The sequence below is a fragment of the Anopheles stephensi genome, chromosome 3 (genome assembly GCF_013141755.1).
Source record: "Anopheles stephensi strain Indian chromosome 3, UCI_ANSTEP_V1.0, whole genome shotgun sequence".
Lineage (NCBI taxonomy): Eukaryota > Metazoa > Arthropoda > Insecta > Diptera > Culicidae > Anopheles > Anopheles stephensi.
This window is the reverse complement of record NC_050203.1, coordinates 49,276,409-49,298,722: the sequence shown is the minus strand read 5'-3', so window position 1 is coordinate 49,298,722 and position 22,314 is coordinate 49,276,409. Positions and strand designations below refer to the sequence as shown.

At 45.2% G+C, this 22,314-nt stretch overlaps 3 protein-coding genes across 24 annotated transcripts; 2 read left to right on the top strand and 1 right to left on the bottom strand.

Moving 5' to 3' along the window:
• The first annotated feature begins 1,498 nt into the window (after positions 1-1,498).
• LOC118509056 (nucleoside diphosphate-linked moiety X motif 19-like) lies at positions 1,499-2,418 on the top strand. Its single transcript, XM_036049168.1, has 2 exons — positions 1,499-1,719; positions 1,796-2,418. The coding sequence occupies exons 1-2, from the start codon at positions 1,687-1,689 to the stop codon at positions 2,033-2,035; spliced, it is 273 nt and encodes a 90-aa protein (XP_035905061.1). The 5' UTR covers positions 1,499-1,686; the 3' UTR covers positions 2,036-2,418.
• Positions 2,419-2,737: 319 nt separating this feature from the next.
• Positions 2,738-7,887, top strand: LOC118509053 (protein ref(2)P). The gene is made up of 3 exons (XM_036049163.1): positions 2,738-3,380; positions 3,816-4,383; positions 5,545-7,887. Exons 1-3 carry the CDS (start codon positions 3,218-3,220, stop codon positions 7,103-7,105), a joined length of 2,292 nt encoding a protein of 763 aa, XP_035905056.1. The 5' UTR covers positions 2,738-3,217; the 3' UTR covers positions 7,106-7,887.
• Positions 7,888-8,779: 892 nt separating this feature from the next.
• Positions 8,780-22,239, bottom strand: LOC118509051 (exportin-1). Of its 22 annotated transcripts, XM_036049147.1 has the most exons (12): positions 22,100-22,239; positions 17,415-17,674; positions 17,204-17,331; positions 16,794-17,110; positions 16,197-16,404; positions 14,021-15,946; positions 13,640-13,929; positions 13,447-13,548; positions 12,996-13,373; positions 12,171-12,503; positions 11,727-12,092; positions 8,780-11,624 (listed from the first exon to the last, which is right to left on the bottom strand). In XM_036049147.1, exons 6-12 carry the CDS (start codon positions 15,561-15,563, stop codon positions 11,475-11,477), a joined length of 3,162 nt encoding a protein of 1,053 aa, XP_035905040.1. In that variant the 5' UTR covers positions 15,564-15,946; positions 16,197-16,404; positions 16,794-17,110; positions 17,204-17,331; positions 17,415-17,674; positions 22,100-22,239; the 3' UTR covers positions 8,780-11,474. The 22 variants fall into 22 exon arrangements, with proteins under 22 accessions (XP_035905040.1, XP_035905038.1, XP_035905030.1 ...); XM_036049145.1 differs by adding an exon at positions 16,550-16,700 and having other exon boundaries at positions 16,148-16,404; positions 16,794-17,674; XM_036049137.1 differs by adding an exon at positions 16,550-16,700 and having other exon boundaries at positions 16,794-17,674.
• Between the last annotated feature and the right edge of the window lie 75 nt (positions 22,240-22,314).

Here is a 22,314-nt window from a genome sequence, read left to right as displayed (position 1 = left end):
ACAAGGTAAAAAAACTAGCGCAGAATCGTTTCATTCGAAGTAAACTGAATAATTGAATGGCTTCTAGCTGCTGGCATTCAAACGTCCCGAACAAACATCCTTCAGGCCCAATGCGGTAGTTTTCTCCGGTGTGGCATTCGATAGGCAAGGCTCAACGCTCGCATGGAGCAATCTGCTACCAGCAATAGCTACCGACTCGCTTACCACAGTGTCGGGGCCGAGGTCGTTCATATTTAAACCGGAAAGCGCACAACAAGAGCGTGATCGCGCCGTTTGTACGTGTGCACGATGGTGTGGCGCAATGTCGGGAACTGTGTGCACGTGCTCTGTTAATGGGGTAGGATTCGAGACTCCTTTCGTGGTTACACAGGCTCTCCTACCCAACTCCTATTCCGTCACGTCCTCGTCGTACAGAGTGGTAACTTACCCCCCCCCCCCCCCCCCACATATCCAAGCTTGGGTACACGGACCTGTCCCAACCCCTTGGGCGGATGGTGAGCAAGGCTCAACAGGAGGGGGGTGGGCAGACCAGGTAATTGGTCTGCCTGTACGTCGGGGGGAGAACCAGACGTTAAACCGAGCTGCCACGAGGTCCTCCAGAGGTACCTGGGGGCATGAGCGCAGGACCAGTCACCCTGCCTCAAATAACCTATCGACTACAGGCAGCAGTTACAATTATGCGATACACGGATTTCACGATAACAGACAGCCGCACCGTCCAAAAAATATTTTTTTTTCATAGACATGACATAGACATCATTGGTTTGAGGCTCTCCTATGTAGCAGAAGCTTATGTGATGTACCGATAGGTGACCGCACCTTTGAAGTCGTCCAAAACTTCACCTATCTGGGGTCAAAAGTCAGCACCGACAACAACATTGATGTTGAGTTACGCGTAGGGGTGCTGGCTGCCAACCGGTCATACTACATCGTGAGGAAACTTCTCCACTCTAAATACCTGTCGCGACGGACGAAGCTGGGACTGTACAGAACATTTATAGTCCCAGTACTCACATACGCCTCTGACACATGGACTCTGTCCAAAACTGACGAAGCCCTCTTAGCCGCGTTCGAGAGGAAGATGCTCAGAAGGATTTTTGGCCCCGTGTATGTGGAAGGACAATGGAGGAGCCGCAACAATGACGAGCTCTACGAGCTGTACGATGATCTCACTATCGTGCAGCGAATTAGACTCGCTAGGCTCCGGTGGGCTGGTCACGTGATGAGAATGACACCGGACGACCCAGCCCTTAAAGTACTTTTAGGCCGTCCAAACGGACAGAGGAGGCGTGGTAGGCTCAAATTGAGATGGAGTGATGGCGTTGATGCGTCCGCCAGAACGACCGGGATATCGGATTGGCAGACGACGGCGCTAAACCGTGAGCAGTATCGAGGATTGTTGCAGCAGGCCAAGACCGCAAAGCGGTTGTAGCGCCTGATAAGTAAGTAAGTAAGTAAGTAAGTAAGTAAGTAAGTAAGTAAGTAAGTAAGTAAGTAAGTAAGTAAGTAAGTAAGTAAGTAAGTAAGTAAGTAAGTAAGTAAGTGTGCACGGATTAAGATCGTACCCGATGTGTGCAACCTGTACGAATGGTCCACCTGGATAACTCCAACCATTTTGCATAAGAAGCGTTTCGAGACGGCATTTTAACTCATCGCATTGGACGCTCTATCGACCGTGGTACCTGAATGCAGCGAGTACTTCAGGTTCAACAATATTTTGTAAGTAAATGTAGCGCATGTCACTGAAAGCGATAATAGTATTATACTGATTACGCGTTTTTAGCCTCTTTTTAAGTGGGATACTCCAAGCAACCTGCTCGAAGCGCACAATAGCGAACGTATTTGGCTTACACCTCCCCAAGCATATGAGCTGAAACGGCTCAGCTATCTGCAGGACATCGAACAGGTTGTCTCGTTTGCAAGGAACAAACGATTCGCCAACGGTACTACACCTCTCTGTCCCGTCGCGTTCACTGCAGCGGAATGGGATCGTTTTGGCTTTGCTGGGAAACAGCCTCTATCCTACAAACTATGACTAAGTGACAGTGTACAGCAAAGCAAAGTTATATGTGCACCAAACGATGGAAGAGCTAAGGCTTAATGTCGAATGACTCCGGCGCACCGTTTGGAGCTGGTAGGAAAAGTGCACACGACGGGGGTTGTATTAAAATCAACCGGCACTAGATGAGCATTTGCATCTTATGGGAGATAATCGACACTTGATTGAATCGTAAGACAGTGGAGCCCAAACTGGAATGGAGTTTTTGTTTTGAAAACAAAAAAATAAGTTGAAGATATTAACATTTTGCCTTCATTATCGAATTATTTTTCATCACGAAGAACTGTTTTCGACGATTTCAAGCCAAATGAAGCTTCCATTCCAACAGGCCGTTAGGATTTGTATCGCCAACAGCTTCCGACCGTTTAATATTTTTAAACAACATTACAAAAATCTAACTGCTCTGTTATAAATCATAGCAAAATTCAACATAAACAATTTTATTTATACACAATGAGCGCACTAAGCTAGAACGAGGATAAAAGCCGCGGAGTTAGCGACTGAGCAATAACGGTCATTTTAAAATATAACCTAAACACCCGAAGCGTTACTTTGCAAGAAAGTTTTTCTATGGTTTATTTTTTGCAACACACAATTGGGCAAACGTCGTACGAAATACGAAATTTGACCAGCAAAAAGTAAAGCCCATAGTCAGCGCATCAGCAGGAGCAATAACAAACAACAACACTTCGTCATTCTTGGTCCGTCTCTAGAGGCATCTGGAAGCATTGTATTTGTGCTCTCTCATCGCGCTTGCAAGTTAGTGTTTTTTTTTTCTTCTGTCCAATAACTTGCTGATGCAATTTTTGGTGAAACATCAAGTGTAATGTTGCTATAAAACCATCGCTTCGGCAAGTGGAATACCGTCAGTCTATCCTAGCAGCGAGCAGCTTTTCATCATTCGAGCGTTATCTCGATACCAAGTGAAGTGACTTTTTAAAGCAGGAGCGTAGAAGCAACACGAAGGGCAATCCGGTTTTCGGTCGTAAAAAGCTTGTTTTGTGAGTTTTTACTAGTGAAGTGAAGTGAAGTGAAGTGAAGTGGCAGAGCAAACCTTCCTATTATTTTAAACATTTAGTTTGCAAGGATCAAGAACAAGAGAGCCTATCATTCTTCAAACTTTTCCATCCCAATTCACGGACAAAAGAAGGCAACGCGATGTGTGATTTAGTTTCCCTAAAAATAACCATCAATAGTGATGCAAACTATCTCCTGTTTGGGGAGCGAATCTGTCGCGATGTGAAGGAGTTGGAAGCGTTTTGCAAAAGCCGTTTCCAAGATTTGCAGAAAAATGTGAACGAATTCCGTTACTTCTGGATCGGTAAGTGGATAGAGCTTTGGTTTTCTGTCTGGGAATGGTAAACTATTTTTAGTAGAAGCAAGCAATTGCTTGTGCAGTGTGGGGGCATCATGCTTGTACAAGAATTTTCCTGCAAGGCGGTCCCCAAGGCGGGGGTTGTTTAGCTGCGACGCAATATGGCGTCGTTAGCAAAACATCTTCGCTGGAAGCATTCACCAAAATGGATGCCGCTTTGTTCGGGAAAATGCACTCTACGCACACATGTGCACTTTTATTGAACACCCGCGAAGGTCAGGCTCCATTTGTTGGAATATGTATGCGAAACCGGCCCGAGGCAGATTCTGGAAAATAATTTTATGTACGCGCTGTTTGGCCGGGGAAACGAACGTTTATTGCACTAATTTATGGCCCTTTTTTATTACCTTCTCCCGGCATGTTTCATTTCTCGCTCTCTAGATGACGATGGGGACGAGATCCGTATTACGACGGACGAAGACTATCGCAGCTTTCTGCAGGCGATGGCCAATGCCAAGGCTCGCCTTTACGTCGTGGAGAAAAAGACGACGCTGGCAGCAGAACCGGGCAACCAGGATGAGAACGTCGTTGTGCAGGCTGAGGCCGACGATGATGCGCCGGTGCAGAACGATGCAACTGGTGTTGTTGACACGTCCCGTCCCTTGCACCAGCACATCATTTGTGATGTGTGCGACGAGGAAATCGTGGGCCACCGCTATAAATGCCTGTCCTGCCACGATTACGACCTCTGCATGAGCTGCGAAGCAAAGTTTCGCCATAAGGACCATCTGATGCTGCGCGTCCCGAAACCGGCCATGATGTTGCACTCGCACTCACTGATCTCCCGGATGTTCGACAAGCTGCGTTTGTACTCGACTCGCATCGCAAGCAACGCGGAGAAGGAAGCTGCAGTCCCGGATCCAGAGGTTAGTGGCGGCCCGGGCAGCAAGGGCATCTCCGACGCGAATGGTATGAAACGCTCACGAAGCGGACATCGCAGCAAGCACAGGTTAGTATGGATGGGGAATGGGAAAATTTTTACGACAGGCATTATTATCAGCGTTGCTACGGTTACCATAAAATTGCCAATTAGGCGTAACCATTCTCAGAGTGCACATGTTTTTTTTTTCTGCGGGATATTTTATGGCCATGCATGTTTTATGTCTGAAATTTTGAGCTGTAAATCTTGCACATATGTGCTTGCATTTAATTTAAACAGTTTGCCCTTTACTTTAATTGCACCCTTTGGCTTTCGGTGAAGGGAACTCACTAATAGTTGCATTTATTATTTCGCTCGCTGTGTTCGGTTGGTCAATCCTGTAGAGTTGAAAGGAATTGAAAACAAAAAATCAAATGCCTCCCTATAACAATAATACAATGCAATCGAATCGAATGATTGTAGTTAGTTGAAACTGTTCCGTTGTTGCCGTTAATGCGCTGTTCGATAGCGCTGTTAGCTTATACATTTTTCATTGTACTTCTAATACTGCGCGTCATTTGGTGTGACAAGCGATGACTCATCTGACGCTGATCAACACATTGCGATAAGCATTTTAAAACAACAATAAATAGCTAAGTTGAGCTAAGTGAGATAGACTAATAGGTAGAATAGAAGTTATTAAAAATATTCTGCAGCCGTTCAATGCATTGCATACTATTTTCTCAAATGACAACATCCTGGAGACGCAGTAGCTATTCGAGTTAATGGAACGTATAATGCATAAATACACATTTTCTTTTAACATTGAAACAACCACGAAATGAGTCATCAACAGTGCCGAGTTTAACAGCAAGAGCTCGGTCGTCAGGGCCCCTGTAGTAAAACAGACCTCAACGTCCAAAGTGTCGTTTTGTGCTGTCCGCGGGACTCAAAAGCTTCCTCTTCTTTCCACCTTAGATTCGTCACCAAACTTTTACTATTTTTCACCGACGGTTAATTGTATACAGAAGATAAAGATTTTTTTTCAAGATGTCTTGACTTGCAATTTCTGGTCATAATTTAATTAAACCTGCAGCTCCAGCATACTGACTGGGAGTTGGTTCAGTTGGAACTCGATATGCTCCATGTGAATCATGCGAATGAAATTTAGCATTTCATTTAAATGGAAAACAATTGAATATTTCATTTATGAAACTTCTTTTTGTGTATTTCTTTCATCTAAACTACCAGCGAGGAGCGTCGTGGTTACGTCGAGTTATCGAAGCCTCTTCGGAGCTGTAAAATGAGCGGTGGACCAGACCGTAAGCAAAATGTTGTCGCTGCCGAAACAACCGGCGAACGCAGCGCGAAGGAGACGAAAGAGAATCCTTCATCGCAGCCTACGGTTTCGGAAATGACTCAGCGCTACCGGGACATGATGGTCATGTATCTGAATTCGACTGAAGCTTTGGATCCCAAAGGAAACCCGGTCCCGTGGAGTACTTCGGATCATGTAACCGTAGCCAACGTTGCTGCTGCCACTGCTACAGCAGCCGCAGCAAGGGCCGCTGCCGTAGCCAATAAGGTCCTCCAGGCGAACATGAAGGCCACCAGCGGCAAACCCACTTCACCTACGGAACCGACGCCACAAGAGTTGGTACAAATGCTGCGACACGCGAAAGCGACAATGAAGCCACCGAAACCGGCATCAACAACTACTGCTCCAGCGACTGCTCCACGCTCCGTAACGCCGATTCCATTTTTGCCGTTCGTCAATCTGGCCTGGCCTTCGCAAGAGAAGCTGATGGTTGCGAGCGAAAATGTGTCGAAGCTGTTGGATCCACTCGGATTAAGCTTCGAAATACGCCATAAGCCTGCGGGCGCACCATCAACACCTCCCGGAGGTTCGCCAAAAACACGCGGCGACAACGCCAGTGCTCCGGTTCCGCCAGCAACATCAACAACTGTCGCTGAAGCAGCTCCATCGCAGCCGACGTCGGAGAAGCAAGAAGAGCAGGATAATAAGCCGCTCGATAAGAAACCGGAAAATGACATCCCAACAAAGGAGGAGCCGCCGCAGCAGGTGGCAACGGAGGCGGTTGCTGACTCGTCTAATACTGCCCAAACGCCCAAGGAAAACGCAGCCACTGAGAAATCGAATTCAGAGGAAAAAGAAGAGCCGAAGAATCCTACATCCGGCGGTTCATTGCTGGAATCGGATTCCATCGGGAATCCGGATAAACCGGAAGCGGTGGCAGTAGAGAACGAGCCAGATGATGAAGAAGATTCGCAGCACAGTTCATCCGCTTCCTTGCTGACGGATGACGATCAAGATTTGCTGGAAGTGGAGGAGGGCGAGGGTAAGGAAAACTCTTCCGCACCATCCAAGCCACCGAAAGTGGCAGAAAAAAGCTGGACCCTGATCGACATTCCGAACGACCATGATGAAGACAAGCCTGCTGCCGCTAGCGTTCCGCTGGACGCTATTGTGAAGCTGATCGGACAAGACCTTTCGTTTATTACCGACCAGAAGACACCGGCCCAACTGGACAAGGAAAAGAAGAAGGACAAGTCGGCGGAGGAATCGAAACCGAAGGAACCGAAAAAGGTTCGTAAAATGTTCACCGAGCAACGGGACGGTTCGGAACTGGGCTCAATTTGTTGCGCTGAAGGACTCGTACTCGGCGGCGTCGTCGTCGTCGTCGTCTGCTGCCAGTTCGTCCTCGGCCGCTGGTCCTTCGGGCAAGGGTGCTCGCAAATTGAGTTCCGCCCAAAAGGATTCTACTGTCTACAGCCGTCGCCCGCACGTTAACCACGCCATCCACACGATGATGACAATGGGATTTAGCAACCACAACGGTTGGCTGACCCAGCTGCTGGAATCGCTGAACGGAGACATCCCGAAGGCACTCGACCTGTTGCTGCAGCATCGCCATTAAGCGTGCGGGGAACTGGTGTAACCATTTCGAATACTGAAGATAAGATGTCCCCCAACTGCTTCCTTCACAACGTAGATGTTAGTTTGGTGCAGGGTAGGATTACGGCCAGAATTTATCCACACCCTGTTAGTGTTAGAAGCATTGAAACGCTTACAGCGCAGCGACCGAATTCATTGTCAATTCTTTTCATAACCCACTGGTGGAGAACGATGGAGAGGGAAGATTATTGCTGTTAGAGCACGACGCCCCGTCCTCACACCATTCCCTGTGTGAGAATTTGTATCCGGTGTTGGGCGCGATGAACGAGCAGTGGGAAGAAGATGCAAATGAGAGAAAGTATTATATCTATTTACGCAACGCAGTAACTGGCGTAGTTGAGTTGGGATGAGCTGAGAAGAGTTATTGCGACTAGCAATATGACAATATTGGATACAGTAGAGAACGTACGATATTTACACTTTATAAACATACACACACACACACAAACACACATATATATAAGAAAACATGCTTGTTTACATGTGCCGAAACTTATATAGATGTATTTAACTAACCACCCACCATCCCTTACGTACGATAGGTGGCGTGGAATGAAATGGCTTATGAAACACAATAAAATGTTTTTGCGGCGATTGCCGAAAAACGAAAAAACCAAGAGCTGAGTTTTTTTTTAAATACGCAACAAAATACCTTTTTTGCATAATTGACAGTGTTCATGGGGTGGTAGGTATACTTTGGCGTCCAGAATGGGAGATCATTTTTCAAACCAAAAAAAAAAATGAAGAAAACTGAAATCAATGTAGGCTAGAAGATTATTATTAAACCAACTTTGGTACCAAATTTTTGTAGTAGCCTGCTTCGTCTACAACACCAAATGTTGGAGGCCGAATGCCCAACGTTTCACATCACAGTGTGGTCATCGCCATCTTCTACTATAACGTTTTTGATTCTGATCGGCTTAGCTAAACGTGGAAGAAGAGGATCGTTTTCATGAAGGGCTCAGTTTATTCACTGCGCTTATTATTTTGCACTGCCAGCCAGCTGCGCATGCACGTTGAAGCATGTAAAGCACGGCGTTACAGCACAATACAAAATGGAATCGAAATGGAAGTTTGTAAACTTTGAATAAATTCATAACTTATCGATTTAGTAAAATCAGTCAAAGACCGTAAAAAGTAGATGTGAGCGTTGTACATGCCAAGTTTAAAGCGCCAAGCCAGTTTCTGTTCTTCTTTCCGTTCTGTTCATCGCGACGCAGCACGTTGCCGGCGCACTGTGCAGACGCGTTCGAGCAAGTTGCAGCAACGAAAGTTGTCTGGCTGTCGGTCCCCAAAAAAATACATTGGCGAAGACCATCATTTAAGACCTCTAAAGAATTTTACGACCATAAAAACATAAAAACGTGCAGATCGTTCTGTGGAAAAAAAAGAACACACGCTGTATCGTTTCGTTTTCGTCGTATTTCTGTTGTTTTATTTTGCTGCTGCTTTTTTTTACTGTTGCTCTCTATTTTTTGTTCTTTGTTTTTGTTTCTTTTCCACTGTTTCTCCGTCCGCCTCTCTTTGCCCTCTGCACGCGCGCACGCACACACACACACACATTCGTTCACGCATTATTTTGTGTTGGTTTCTATGCTGCAACAAACCTGCGTCATTTATTTGTTTGTGTTTTTATGTTCATTCTCTGCCCGCCCGCCTGCTGCGTTTAGTTTTTGCTTTTGCCTAAATGCTTTGTTTGCCTGTTTTGTTTTTTTTTTGTTTTCTTGCGTTACGCCGCAATTTACTTCTTCTTGTATCCTTCTGTTTGGGGGGCTGGGGAATCAGCGCGCATCGATCATCCTACTGCAGCTATTGGAGAGAAGATGGTGAGAGAAAACACACGCACACACGTTCACGCAACTCCGCTTAATAGTTACTAAAAACGAACAAAAAAACACACACTATCCTTCCGTCTTCTAATAAGACAACGCACACACACACACGCACACACTTTTGCTCGCGCACACATACATATTTTCGCTCGTTGATCCCTCTTCCCTTTTCACGCACGCACACGCAACGAAACTTTGTAATTTTTGTGTGTCGTCGTCGTCCCGCCGGTACTCACTCTCTACACACTAACCATCTTACAATCTACGAAAGGGAGATGTTTTCTACAACTACTAGTAGTACCGCGTCGTCATCGTCTGCGAGCTGCTTCCCATTTTCTGTACCTCAACAAAAACTGTCGCACATTTGCACATTCGATCCGAAATCGATCCGCAAAAGACCGCCCGAAACCGAGAAAGGATTAATCATGAACGGAATTTCACTGTCTACTGTGTTCCAAACAATGCGCGGTTCGAGATGCGACCCTGCACACACACCACAGGCTCTCTCACTGCTCATTATTGTGAGACGTGAGTAATTTGTTTGCTGAGAACAACACAGTAAGTCGTAGATTGCTTAGATCGTTTATCAGCATCAAAATCACACATTGCTTGCGCCATGTGACACGGTTTGTTTTATGGGCTGAAAGGTGTTTTATTACACCACTTCCAGAAATGCAAATGTCCACCACCCTTCTGCACTCTACACCGTGCAATTGACAGTGAGAAGGAGAAGAAAAGCAAGATAATTTACATCATGTTTACTGGTGGTGGTGGTGTTGGTGGTATAATGGTGCGGTGGGTGCCTTTTCGTATTAGCTGCTGTTGTTTGTAATATTCTCTTTTCCAATAAGTTCTTCTCAGTGGCCAAGACAATAAATTAGAAAAAAAACACAAGTTTGCCTAAAGTCATTACTCCATCGGGGGAACACGTGAAATTGTGTAAGGATCCTTACAATGCGTCTGGGTTAGGTGCACATGGTAAAATGCAAAAAACAGGCCGACTCCTCGTAGATATGCTTATATATAGGAAAGGAAAGAAAAACACAAAGCTCCAGAGTCAGCCTGGAAAAGCCAATCTTTCGCGTACGTAGTTGCCAAAAAAAACGGTAGTTTGTTAGCATTCTTCTACCAACTTTTATTTACAAAACAATCGCACCGTTTGTTTTACGCATGCATGGCTACGCGTTAGCATATGGTAAGGGACATTTAATTTCGATAAGAATTAATCGAACGTTCAATAGCAAATCGTATGCCCGCAAGCAAGTAAGTTCAACCGGAAGGTGCTTCATAATTATTGTCCTCACACGCCATGTTTGTGTGCTAACACAGAGGAAAATAAATCTTCACGCGCGCTCATTTAGTTTTCATTCGTATTGCAGACAATTCAAAATGTAAAACTCAAACAAAGACAAATTAGTTGCTAGTGGATACGACAGAGAGAGAGGGAGGGAGCGAGAGAGAAAGCAAGACTTGTGTTCGATGCAGGATTTCTTTTTCTTTAACAATGATCAAAGCAAATGCGGAATATCGGTTCGTACAAAAAAAAAAGTGAAAAAAAAATAATCGAATGCTCTTCATCCGCCAAACTAACAGCATTCGATTCGGTTTATCATAGCATTTTCCACACCCAAATGAAGCCACCTCTAACATGCGCTCTAGTAGTCGCTGACAAACATTTCTTCGCCGATGTCCAAGATGTATTAGTACTACCGTGTATTCCAACAGAAGGAGATGCGAATGCTTTTTTTACATGCCTGCCTGCTGTTTACCCATTCATGCAATCATCAATTAATGCGCACTTTACAAACATTAGCGCACCCACCCACACACACACACACATACACGAGCGCGCAAACGTGTTACGCTCTGTGACGGTAGAATGTCAAAATATGATCATTCCGGTAAATGTGTGGTGCTCAAAACATAAACCCACTCCAAACCGCTCTACTACTTCCAATAGAATGCACAAAAAAAGGAAAAAAAAACGTCTTAAATACTACGCGCGCACATACAACCAACCACACACACACACGCTCTTTTCCCACTTTTCCTCCTTTCATCGCAGTAAGCCGTCGTGTCTTGCGTGTTGGGCGTGTCCTTTTTAGGAAGATTGGCTTTCCCATGAACGACCTACTTTGTCACTGCTCTCGTTTATCGTTTTCGCACGTTCGTGCACGATTCGCGAATTTCCTCCAAAAGGAAAGAGGTTGTTAAGCTGTTACGCGGGGATATGTTGCTTAATGCAACAGTACTGTTGTTGTTGAAATGATCCGTTGAGAGTTTGGCGAAGTACTAAAGCAGGGTTGTGGTTGTGGAATAAAGGTAGGAAAAGGTGGATGGTGGTGGTTCCTCGCAAACCGATCGCTTGCATCCTACTCGTCCTGCATATCCTCCGGCATTTCGTGCGGATTCATCATGCCTGGGACCGTCATCAGCATGCGTCGCTTTTCTTCCTGTATCTTTTTTAGCTCGTTCTCCCGCTCTTCCAGGTACAAGTCCGAATCGTCCTCTCCGGTCACTTCCTGCAGTAGAAAAAAGAAAACAAAAAACGATATAAAACGATGACGATGTTGATACTCTCAGGAATTTCGAAACAGGCAGGGAACAAAATTCGTCCAACTGACCTTAATTTGAATAAGGAAATCTCGTAAATGCTCCTTAAATGCGTGCACATCCTGATCCAGGTTAAACAGGCCGGTGACGAAAATCTTGATCTGATTTCCCGTCAGATGACTGAAGGCGGACTTGAGCAGCATCGCCACATACTCCTGGATGTTCAGCACGTTGTCGTCCGACGGACCGAGCTTGACCGTGATACGGCCAGCCTCCACCAGCGAGAACATGTACGCCAAGATGGTGGCATGATTCTGCAAACTGGCCGTGTGTGACGTGTCCGTTACGACGGAGAAGATCTGCATCAGTATGTCGGTGTAGTAAGTCTGGTAGAAGCTTTGTGCTGCCTGCGGGTGCTGTTCGAGATTTTGAAGCATCTGAAGGGAAGAAGGGAGGGGAAGATTTTTGCATAATCATAAGCTGATACGCATTCTTTAACTCCACGCAAAGCATACCTGCATCAGTATGTTCAACCCGGTATCGGCCACATTTCGCATCGTGTGCTTGAACGCCCATACGATGGAATCAAACACCAGCTTGAACTGTTCGGGCGGAATGCTGAGGAACGCTTTGAAGCAGAACATATTGACCGCTTGCAACAGTTCGTAGAAGTTGGTTCGGTGCTGTGGGTAGTCTTCAAAGTTTTTGTTGATCATGTCGAGCGTGCAGTCAAACAGCGCGTCAAAGATTTTCGGTATCTCCGGCGTGATGACAGCCTGCAGCCGGTTTACTATCGATGCCATTGTGCTCAGGACCAGCGGTTCTCGAGCATTCGGAACCTTGGTACGCTAAAAAGAGAAGCGGAAAACAACGATGAAAAAATGAACGTGAGACTGTGACGCAAAGTATATCTTATTCATTAAACAAATTTCTATTGGATCCTGATTTTAAATTTTTCTTTAAATAATTATTAATTATGTTGCCTTTACACTACATTTTAAGGCCCAACTTTACTTTGTAATGCCTTCCTAATTCATAATTTCGTGAAGATCAACAAAATAAAACTTCTCTTTGAATCGTTTATCGATGGCGGCGCTGATTTTCCCATGGAAGGGCTCAAGTATCGAATCCCAGTGAAGACTGAATATTCAACAACGTGTAATCAATAAGTCTAGTAAACCATTGCATGGCCAACATGCCATGACCTAGAAGGTCGTTATCCCTAGGTGAAGGTATTATCTGTCGTTCAAAACGATGTCATACAAGATGGTAGAGCGCTATGTTACACGTAAAATCGGAACCAATAAATGGCAGATGAAAAAAAGAAAGCCACCCCTTACCTGATAATCGAACAGCACTGCTTCCAACAGCGGTGGAATGAAGTTCTCCATCACCATCTTTGCATCGTTCGACTTCCATACCCACTCGGAGATGAGCGTCAACGTTTCCTTCTTTACAACGTGCATTGCCTTGATCAGGGGCTGATTGTTGATGGACAGACCGTTCAGCGAAATTGCCTGCGTAATGTTTTCCGACATGATCTTGTACACGTTCAGCATATCGAGATAGATGCGGCCAAGCTGCGACACGTACGAGTGCCCCAGAGCTTTGCAGGCGCGTACGTTCGTTTTAAGTATGCTGCCGAGTTGCTTCACTGCGCCCATATCTTTCAGGATGTCAACGTTCTTGGTCGCTTGTGAGATGATATCGTCCCAAACCTGCAGAGCAAACAAAATGGAGAACATTAGTTAGACCGAGCGGCGAAACACTCAATCAAATTGCGCGCATTACCTGATTTGGCAGCATCATATACTTTTCGATCAGAATATCTTGCTGCACCTGATCGGCCTGAGCAGAGATCATGTACCCGACCGCTTCATAGAATGTATGAACCTGTGGAAAATAAAATGTACATTAGCGTGATGGATGAGTAAGGATACACCGCCACCACCACCATGCAACTGCGTGCGTTTCCCCAACTGACCTGCTGAGGTTGTAAATCGCAGATGATGCTGCTCATGGTGGCCAGGATTTCCTCGATAAAGGTACAGGATTCGTTTGGTTGTAGCTGGACAAAGTGCCGGCGGCATTTGAGCGCTATCTTGATGAAAGTATCACAGGCCATATCCTGTACACCGTCGTGCGTTTCGTGCATGAACTCGAACAGCTTGTTTACGACCGTTTTGAGGAACTTCCAGTGAGCCCGCAGAAAGCGTGGGTACTGTCCGACCACGTACATGATGTTTGACGCAATGATAGCCTTGTTATCCTTACCTAAAACACGCAGAAAGTAAAGTGAGCACACAGAGCAATAATTACTCAATCATCGTACCAACATAAATAGTCTCAACCAGTCGATACGCACCTTTCTTGTGCTCGCAAAGCCCAAGCAACTCCTTGATGACGGTCACCAGGAAGCGCTTCTCATCGTCCTCGAAGAATGCGCCCGAAATGGAGCCTATCGCCCAGCAGAGCGTGTTTAGATTCTTCCACGAGAATTCGCTGCCGTTCACCTGGTTGTTCAGCTTGTCCGTCATGATGCGCTCCGTGTCCGCATAGTCAAGATGCGTCAGGTAGACCAGTGTTTCGCGCATATTCTTGTACAGGTTAATACTATTTGTGTCCTTCATGAACTCGCGCACCACTTCGCCATTCTCGTTCTCGACCACCAACACCTCTTCCGGCTTAGCCATGCGCGAAATCATGATATAGCGCACCTTCGACAAGATCTTGTGGTAGAACGTGCGCCGCTGGCTCGAGGTGTGTGCTTCCTTGTACAGCTCGCCGGTCAAACTGTTCCAGTACTCTAGACAGATTTTAAAAATTTCCACATCCTCAACCTCGGAGATCATCACCAGATAGTCGAGCGCCTTCAGGACCACGTCCATCGTGTCGCGCTTCTCGACCAGCGTCGCATGTACTCGTAGGAATGTGCACAGGAACATGGCCAGGTTCTGCACGAAGCACTGCTCGTCGTCCGACCCATTCATGTAGATTTGGTTCATGTTCGTGTTGGGTGGAATCATCGAATCGAACTGTTCCATCGTCTGCTTGAATAAGGCAATGAACACGTGATCGTAGCTCGCCAGCTGTAGGCCCGCTATCTCCGACAGGCACATGATCGTGATGTTGCGGAACATCGGTATCGTCAGAAAGCGACACACCAGCATGTCGATCAGCTTCGTCTCGAAAATGTACCCGAGCGGTATCCAGTTGAGAAACTTTAGCAGCGTCTGCAGCGTCGCTGAGATCAGCGGTGCGTTCAGCGAGTTCTCCAGCACAAACTGGCACAGCGTGAAGACTTGGGCAAACTCCGAACACATCGTGTCTTTCAGGTGCTTTGCCTTCGTCTGCGTGATCTGGCCGGAGCAGAAGTCGAACACCTCCTCGCTTAACAGCTTCAAGATGATCATATTGTTCTGGCAAAGTGTTTCGTTCGTTTTCGACGCACCGACAATGTCGCTGATGAACGTTTCCCAGTTGTTTGGCCACTCGCGCTTCAGTATCTGCACCAGGATGATGTTCAGCTTGTTCAGGTACACCTTGTTCGCTTCCATCATTGCTGGGTCCTGTGACGTTTTGATGATTAGCCCGACCACGTACTTCTTGATGCCTTCGCACTGGTTGCGCGGCAGAATTTTCCAACGCGTCTTGATCACTTCTTCCAGAATCTGCAGCGCGTAGAACTTCGTCTGCTGGTTCTGCGAAAACTCCAGTATGCTGTCGACGCGCGTCCACGCATCCGGATGTTCCTTCAGTGTCGTCAAAACGGTCTGAGCCAGGCGCAGCTGCTCGCCGGTGCTGTTGTACAAGCACGAGACGATGTTGTCCAGCAGGTCAATGTCTAGCTTTTTCGAAAAGTCCAACAGCTGGTTCGCCTCCTCGAGGCGTATCATCGGAAGAGCCATCGTTGCTATAACCGCTTTACAATCGATCGACTTTTGCTGATATTGCCTGATGTCTTTACAATGTTGTGCTCCACACAATGATCCTTCTTTAAACACTCCGTCCACAGCAACACATCCAAATCGCTTTCACACGGCACTGCACAAACTTTGCTCCACACATACAACACCACTTGGTGGCTTTTATCTACTAATCGTTTGGATGGGTGTGCTTAGCTGATTTTCACACGTTCTTCTCCACTTAAACAGCCGGTCCTGTGGACAGGATCTTCAAGTAGCAGCAGTTTTTTTTTACAAAATGCACTTTAAATACTCATTCACACTATCCTTGCACGCACGCACACGTTCTCTCGCACTCGCTTGCCTGCTACTGGTCCCTCACAAACCTGTCCCCATGATAGTCCAGTGTATGTGTGAGCCCATTGGCATTGTCGAGGAGCATGCAAGAATAGAAAAAAAGATATCAAGTAAACGGCAATCGATTAGTGGTCGTAGATAAGTTATTGAATCATCATCATGTCTCATTCAAAGAATGGTTCTTTAAAAGAACACTCGCTTATAACACAAATACACACATTCCATTCTACCTCTGGTCTTCTTCTCATCTACATCCGATGCTCACTTGCTCACACTCACACATTCTCACACCAGTCGAGATTGTTGATTTGCTTGCCGTCGTCCTTGGTTACGCATTCATCCTTCCGCATTCACCCCCAGAGCAGGAGAGACGATCAATCTATTGGTTCCGATGACGGTGGTAGTGGTGGTGGTGGTGGTGCTGGTAGCAGTTGTTTGTTTGTTGAATGGTCGGTTGAAAGGATGCACGGAATTGAGGAATCTCTATCTGACAGAGATAGAGCAGGATTATTATTTTGTAACTCACACACAATCATATATTACGGACCAACAACCCCCACATTCGAAGCATAGTCACATGCAACGAAAAAACAAAAGTAAGCGGTTGAATAATTATAGTCAAGCATCCTTACGAGCGTCAATTAGCAACAAATGTAGCAATCCACCTTTGTACTAAAATTTGCAGTTTTGCATCAATTTTGTTTTCCTTATGCAAGCATCCTTAAAAGGCTATCATCACTTTAACGTCTTGACAGTCATTCGAAAATCTTTTGTAATTTCAATCTAAAATCAAACAGATTGTTTGAAAAGAAAGGAAAAAAATGTACACGTACAAAGGACAATATAAAATGCCAAGGTATGCGTCTAAAAACTCACTGTAACTGCTTTGTGTGTGTATGTGTGTTTGTTATCCTTGCGCTGGGCTACTAGACTGGTAAGAATGGTATTGGCATGGTTACCAACCGAGTATACGATAGAAGGATGTTCGGTCGTCAGTCTTGTGTTCTCTCGTTTGAAGATCGCCGGGCGGTGGTGGTGTTTGAAGATAGTGGTACTCTCTCCAAGCGGAATGATGTCCTTCTCAATTGATGTACTTTAAGTCCGAAGATCGTTGGGATGTCTATCTCACACGCCAACAGACACACGCACAGGTGGTAAGAAGAATTTTCCTGACGATGCCACCACGCGGTCACCTGAGATTCGCAGAGTTTCGTATAATCGTTCTTCCTTCTCGTTCGCACCGTGTTTTCTTAAGCAAACATTCGTACAATCTCGCTCAAACATACCAAAGATATATAGCTACACAGCAACAACTTGCATACTTCACACACGCGCGCGCACATTCATTTATGGGTGCTGCAGATGCGCGCACACTCAACTCACTCGTTCACGCCGGTTGCCGAGATACAGTAGCCTCCGAAAGGAGATAGGATAGATTTTGGAGGCGTTAGGGATTTAAGGACACGAAGAATATTCGACTATTTTACAAACGCACACCTTTGGCAAGGAAATAACAGAGTCGTTTGCTTGTGTCGGAGGTGCAATCGCTCTTCTTCTGTTTGGGCAGAGGGGGGATGATGTTGGTAACACCTCGCACACAGTTCGCTCCGCCGGATAATGACACGCTCGTGACGTTCCGGTAAAGGTATTGTCGTCGGTACTACTTTACGTCGTTGTCGTCGTTCGGAGCTTCTCCTTTCAGTCGGTTGCCTGTTGTTTTCTCGGTTAACTCAATAACGCATTCACATTCAACAATCCTAAAATGAAAACAATACAAAAAAAAACACTTTAAGATATCATCTTGCATGAAGGGGGACAGTTTTGTCAATGACATATGCATACAACAAGAATACAACGGAAATGATGCAGTGCTCAATGCGCACGATGTTTGGAGGGGAGGGGGGCTTCAATCATAGTTGAGGAAAAGATAAATAAATATGTAACTAATTTTGAACCAAAGGTTCAGAACACGCACCCCTAGAGGTTGTAACAAATTAGTGCCCAACACGAAGTTCTTCAGCGAAAAACTGCTCAACATATGAGGCTTTAGTGGTTTCTAAATGCCATTTCTTCATTGCACGCGCTGTGTCTCCTGGGAATAATAAACGTCTCTATTTGACCTACGTTTGGCTTTTTTCCTAAGTATACCGACTCCTCAGTGTTCAGTGACGTTGACGATCACATTGACTTTAGGTCCGAAAAAACGAACTACGAAATAGCTATATGACTTTTGGTAATGCCCACAATTTTTCCCCCATTTTTTCAATGTTCATATGTCACTTATGGTTTATAAAAGTTATAACTATACAAAATATGTGTTTGTTTAATATATATAGATATATACGTAAATCAAGCAACACAAAGTTCAGGTAATAGAACAATGTTTTGCAAGATCGCATTTGTTCTAATTGTTTTGACTGCCCTTTACAACAGTAACGCATTGCAACATGAACACAGAAGCGAAACAAAGCATAAATGGAAGGGGATGTAAACAATCCTCTCAGTTCTCAGGCTCAGTTGAGCTTCTGTGCAGAACAAAAATATATGTAAGCTAACAACAAGAGGGACGCATACGCATCATTATGTTTTGCACTGTTTGCGTAAGCGTAGTCTTTGTTATTTAACTGTCGAACGGCTAGGCCAGAATTAACCGTTTCCAATTAAGTTATTTTAGATAGGTTGTTAAATGCAAATTGTTGGCGTAATCCATCTTCTTGCGGACCGTACATCTACAAAGTTTCCAACGTAACTTTATATCGATGGGATCAACAAGCGAACTGGGGTTGTTGCTTCATCTGCCATTGTGCCCACCACTGCTCCTCCGTGGTCATACCTATAATATCGTATCAACATTATGTTATATTTTGTTAACAGTTGTATTCAGGACGAATCGTACACACGTTATCGTTATCGTAAATGCAGTAAAAAAAAAACATCTTTAAAATGTATTGTGATAATCCATCGCAAAGTGTGTTTCATCTCCAGTTCAAGCTTAATACAACTCTTTGACGCGAGGGTGTAAACTGGGGTCAAAACGCACGGACAGCATTACACGCTGGACATCATGCTGGAGATGCACGAACGAACAGCTTAACTTTTTTCCCTTGCGGCGTCATTAGCATCCACCGCGACAATGGGTAATGCATGGAACTTTTTGAAAAATGGTATAAAATCATATATCAACTTCTAACAAGTTAATTCATTTGCATAGTTTGCATCTCTGCTAGGCATATCATAGAAAATGGATCGAAACAAGTTTTTCGGGTCGTCAAAAACTGCACTGTAATTGGAACTTGAATTGAAGATGAATCATTACCGGGTACCAAACTAAACTATCAACCGACCGGGAGCATAGTAGCAAAATAATTGAAGCAAATGTAGTTTTATATGCACCCAAATGTGTATTGTTTGCTATAATCTGTATGGGGTGAGAAGGTACTATATGGGGCTAAGAAGAAATGATCCCTCTCTGTTCGTGATACAAGAATGATCTTAATGAGAGTTTTGAAGCTCCTTTCAAAGCATCCCAGACGAAGCAATGCAAGGATGCAGAAGGCACCAGAAACTGACGATCAATACACACAAGCCAGCCATCACGGTTCTTGGATGCATGGAAGATGCGATGGAATCGAAGTAGTTTGGTGAGTTGAAAAACAACTCTTCCGCCGCTCAATATTTTCCACCGAATTGCGGACCATCCTTGCCCTTCACGGAGAATGATGCACGAACCTCGGATAGCATCCACAACAAAAAAAAAAAACTTTTACCGAGAAAGAAGCTCCAAATGGAGTAAAATTCGGAGGAGTATTTGTGAACGAATTCCTGCCGCTAGTCTAGAAGGGCACGCATACGTCACATATACACACACACACGCGCGGATGTGCGAGAGCACCAGCATAAGCGCTAAAATTGCGCGCCTCAGCAATGCCAGACCCTGGTCGAAACATACCAGCACATAGCAGCATACGACTCACCATCACATCACACACACACGTATTTATGTACACTTTGGGCCATACGGTTTTCGCGTTGATCAGCCAACGCTCAAACACGAGAATATTGCAAAATTTGGCGCTTTTGGAAATGGAACGCGGTGAAGAAATGAAATGCTTGTATTTTAGCTGTTCGTATCATATACGATCGATTATAAATTCATGGAAGAAAACGAACAAATCTATCATCGCCGTTGTAAATACGATCCATTCGAACGCATCCACAATATCATTTTACAACATTCCCGGCCATCGTTTCGTTCTTCGGCAAAGAAAAGCAGACACCACCAGCAGCAGTGTGGAGGAACACTCCAACGGCGGCGACTCTTATGCCTTCTTTTTAACACACACACACACATATATATTCTCATTTCCCTTTTTCACACACACACACACATTACCAACAGCTGCAGTACACATAGCGGCGCTTTTAACAGACCAACTATAATCATTCTCTTGTCTCTTCTTTCTTCACTAATACGCTGCTTCCCAGCTCTTTTACTTGCTACCTTTCCTGCTTTAGCGGTAGTTTTTCCATCTCTTCGTCTGGCGACTAGCGGCCGTTTTTCATCGCCCTGCTTTACCTCATGGACGAAAAGAGGAACAATTTTCACAAAAAAAAGGCACCCACACATACACAAACATTATAAACACTTCCTACCACACTAAACTGTAGGTTCATGATCCCGCGAACAAGAACACTGTTTTCAGATGGCGATCTGTGGATGCGCGACGAAAGACTTTCCATGGACAGTGGTGCGTACTGTTTCTGCACACAACTTGTGACAGCCATCTTCTGGTGATCTCGAGTTCTTAGTAAGCGTGGAATTGATTTTGGTTGACTGAAGTCTAAACTCCACTGAAGTTACTGCGGTAAAGACGATCGCAAGCATTCGAAAATCTGTGCTCCATTCCTCAGCACATCCGTCATATCATTCCCCCAGGTTCCTCTATTCTCTAATAAAAATCTCTCAAATAAACGGGCATTTCTAATTTACATCAGATCCCCAAAAACAATAACAAGAATCAATCGCAAGAATGAACAAAAAAAGATAGCATCCAATGATTTCACCTCAATTCCACCTTCCACACCCGTTGCAGTTAACGGTTTCAACGGTGTCGATTTTGCCGATGTTCAATTGCGATAAACCTAACCTACAATATTCACAGCACCCATCGTCTAGGCGGGACACGAGTGAAAGAGACGGCGGGAACCGCATTTCTTTCCACTGACAGTTCCGCCAAATTTCTGCCATTTACACGATTCTGAACCATCTTTCCACAAAAAACACGCACTTACACAGAGACACATTGATATTCTCTCGCGCTCGCACACACACACACACACACTTACGCATGCATTGGACTAACCGAGCAATAATTTTCCCACATGGAAGAATCGTTGTGCTGCTTCGAAAACTATCCGCTAACAAGAGGCCAACGTTCACAAAATGTACGTCGTACATGCAAAAAATCGTAAAAATGGAATCATCACAGCTCCACTCCAATGGAGGACGCAATTGCGACGCAACCGAAAAAAACGTGTATTTTCTCCACCACCGACGCGCTGGTTTGCAGCTTTTGGGATACACGAGCGCGTGGGGTGATGTGGATGGAAATTTCCATCACACTATTCCTCGTCATCCACACACCTATAGAGGCGCTTCTACAATGGAGATTTTCGGATGGAACCACCACTGGGGGTTTGTTAAACTAAGTACGATGGACATTTTCTACCATTATCCAGGACGACTCTCGCATTCACACAGCACGCACACACACACACACAAGCAAACTCACACACACTCATAACCACACTCCAAGCACACCTTATCGGATCGGATCCGCAGAGCATTGGAAGACGGGAGGCTTCCGAAACAGTGAAAATCCAACATCTTGCTGGTTTACAACATTTCACACAACTATTTCGTTTGCTAGCCACGTTCGACGGCAAGATACAATGAACTAGAAATAACGCCAGAAGGTAGCAGGGTCACACTTTTTCTTCTCCTTTACCCTGCTTCCATTGTGCGGTAATCCCTCAGACCACCCAGTGTCACATTGCGTTACCTCGGGGTGGCGATCCCCTCGTACTTTAAGCTGGGGTTTTGCTTATCACACACGCCCGCAACACTTCCGCTGTACTCTTAATGCATTTAGGGAATGATAATTTGCCAATAAAATTCTTACGTTTTCCAATTCCGTGACAAAGTCAACAAGAACGCATTCACTCACACATCGCAGCACCCAGTTCGCAGTCACACACGCAGCGCACTTTCTTCCAACTCCGTCAATGAGACTGACTGAAGCGATACACCACGCGGTTGCTACATGCGCGGACGTTTTGACAGAATGGATCGAAGTTTGACAGCAACGTCAGAGCCGCCTGTGTGTGGAAAAGTTTC

Excerpts from the sequence above, each read along its gene's own strand:
- LOC118509056 (XM_036049168.1), top strand. The coding sequence starts at position 1,687 with ATGCAGCGAGTACTTCAGGTTCAACAATATTTT. Across the intron at positions 1,720-1,795 it reads TTCAGGTTCAACAATATTTT|TGGGATACTCCAAGCAACCT; the intron begins GTAAGTAAATGT and ends CCTCTTTTTAAG.
- LOC118509051 (XM_036049145.1), bottom strand. The coding sequence starts at position 15,563 with ATGGCTCTTCCGATGATACGCCTCGAGGAGGCGAACCAGCTGTTGGAC. Across the intron at positions 13,930-14,020 it reads GCTTTGCGAGCACAAGAAAG|GTAAGGATAACAAGGCTATC; the intron begins GTGCGTATCGAC and ends TGCGTGTTTTAG. Across the intron at positions 12,093-12,170 it reads GGTTGAACATACTGATGCAG|ATGCTTCAAAATCTCGAACA; the intron begins GTATGCTTTGCG and ends TCTTCCCTTCAG.
- LOC118509053 (XM_036049163.1), top strand. The coding sequence starts at position 3,218 with ATGTGTGATTTAGTTTCCCTAAAAATAACCATCAATAGTGATGCAAAC. Across the intron at positions 3,381-3,815 it reads ATTCCGTTACTTCTGGATCG|ATGACGATGGGGACGAGATC; the intron begins GTAAGTGGATAG and ends CTCGCTCTCTAG. Across the intron at positions 4,384-5,544 it reads GGACATCGCAGCAAGCACAG|CGAGGAGCGTCGTGGTTACG; the intron begins GTTAGTATGGAT and ends CTAAACTACCAG.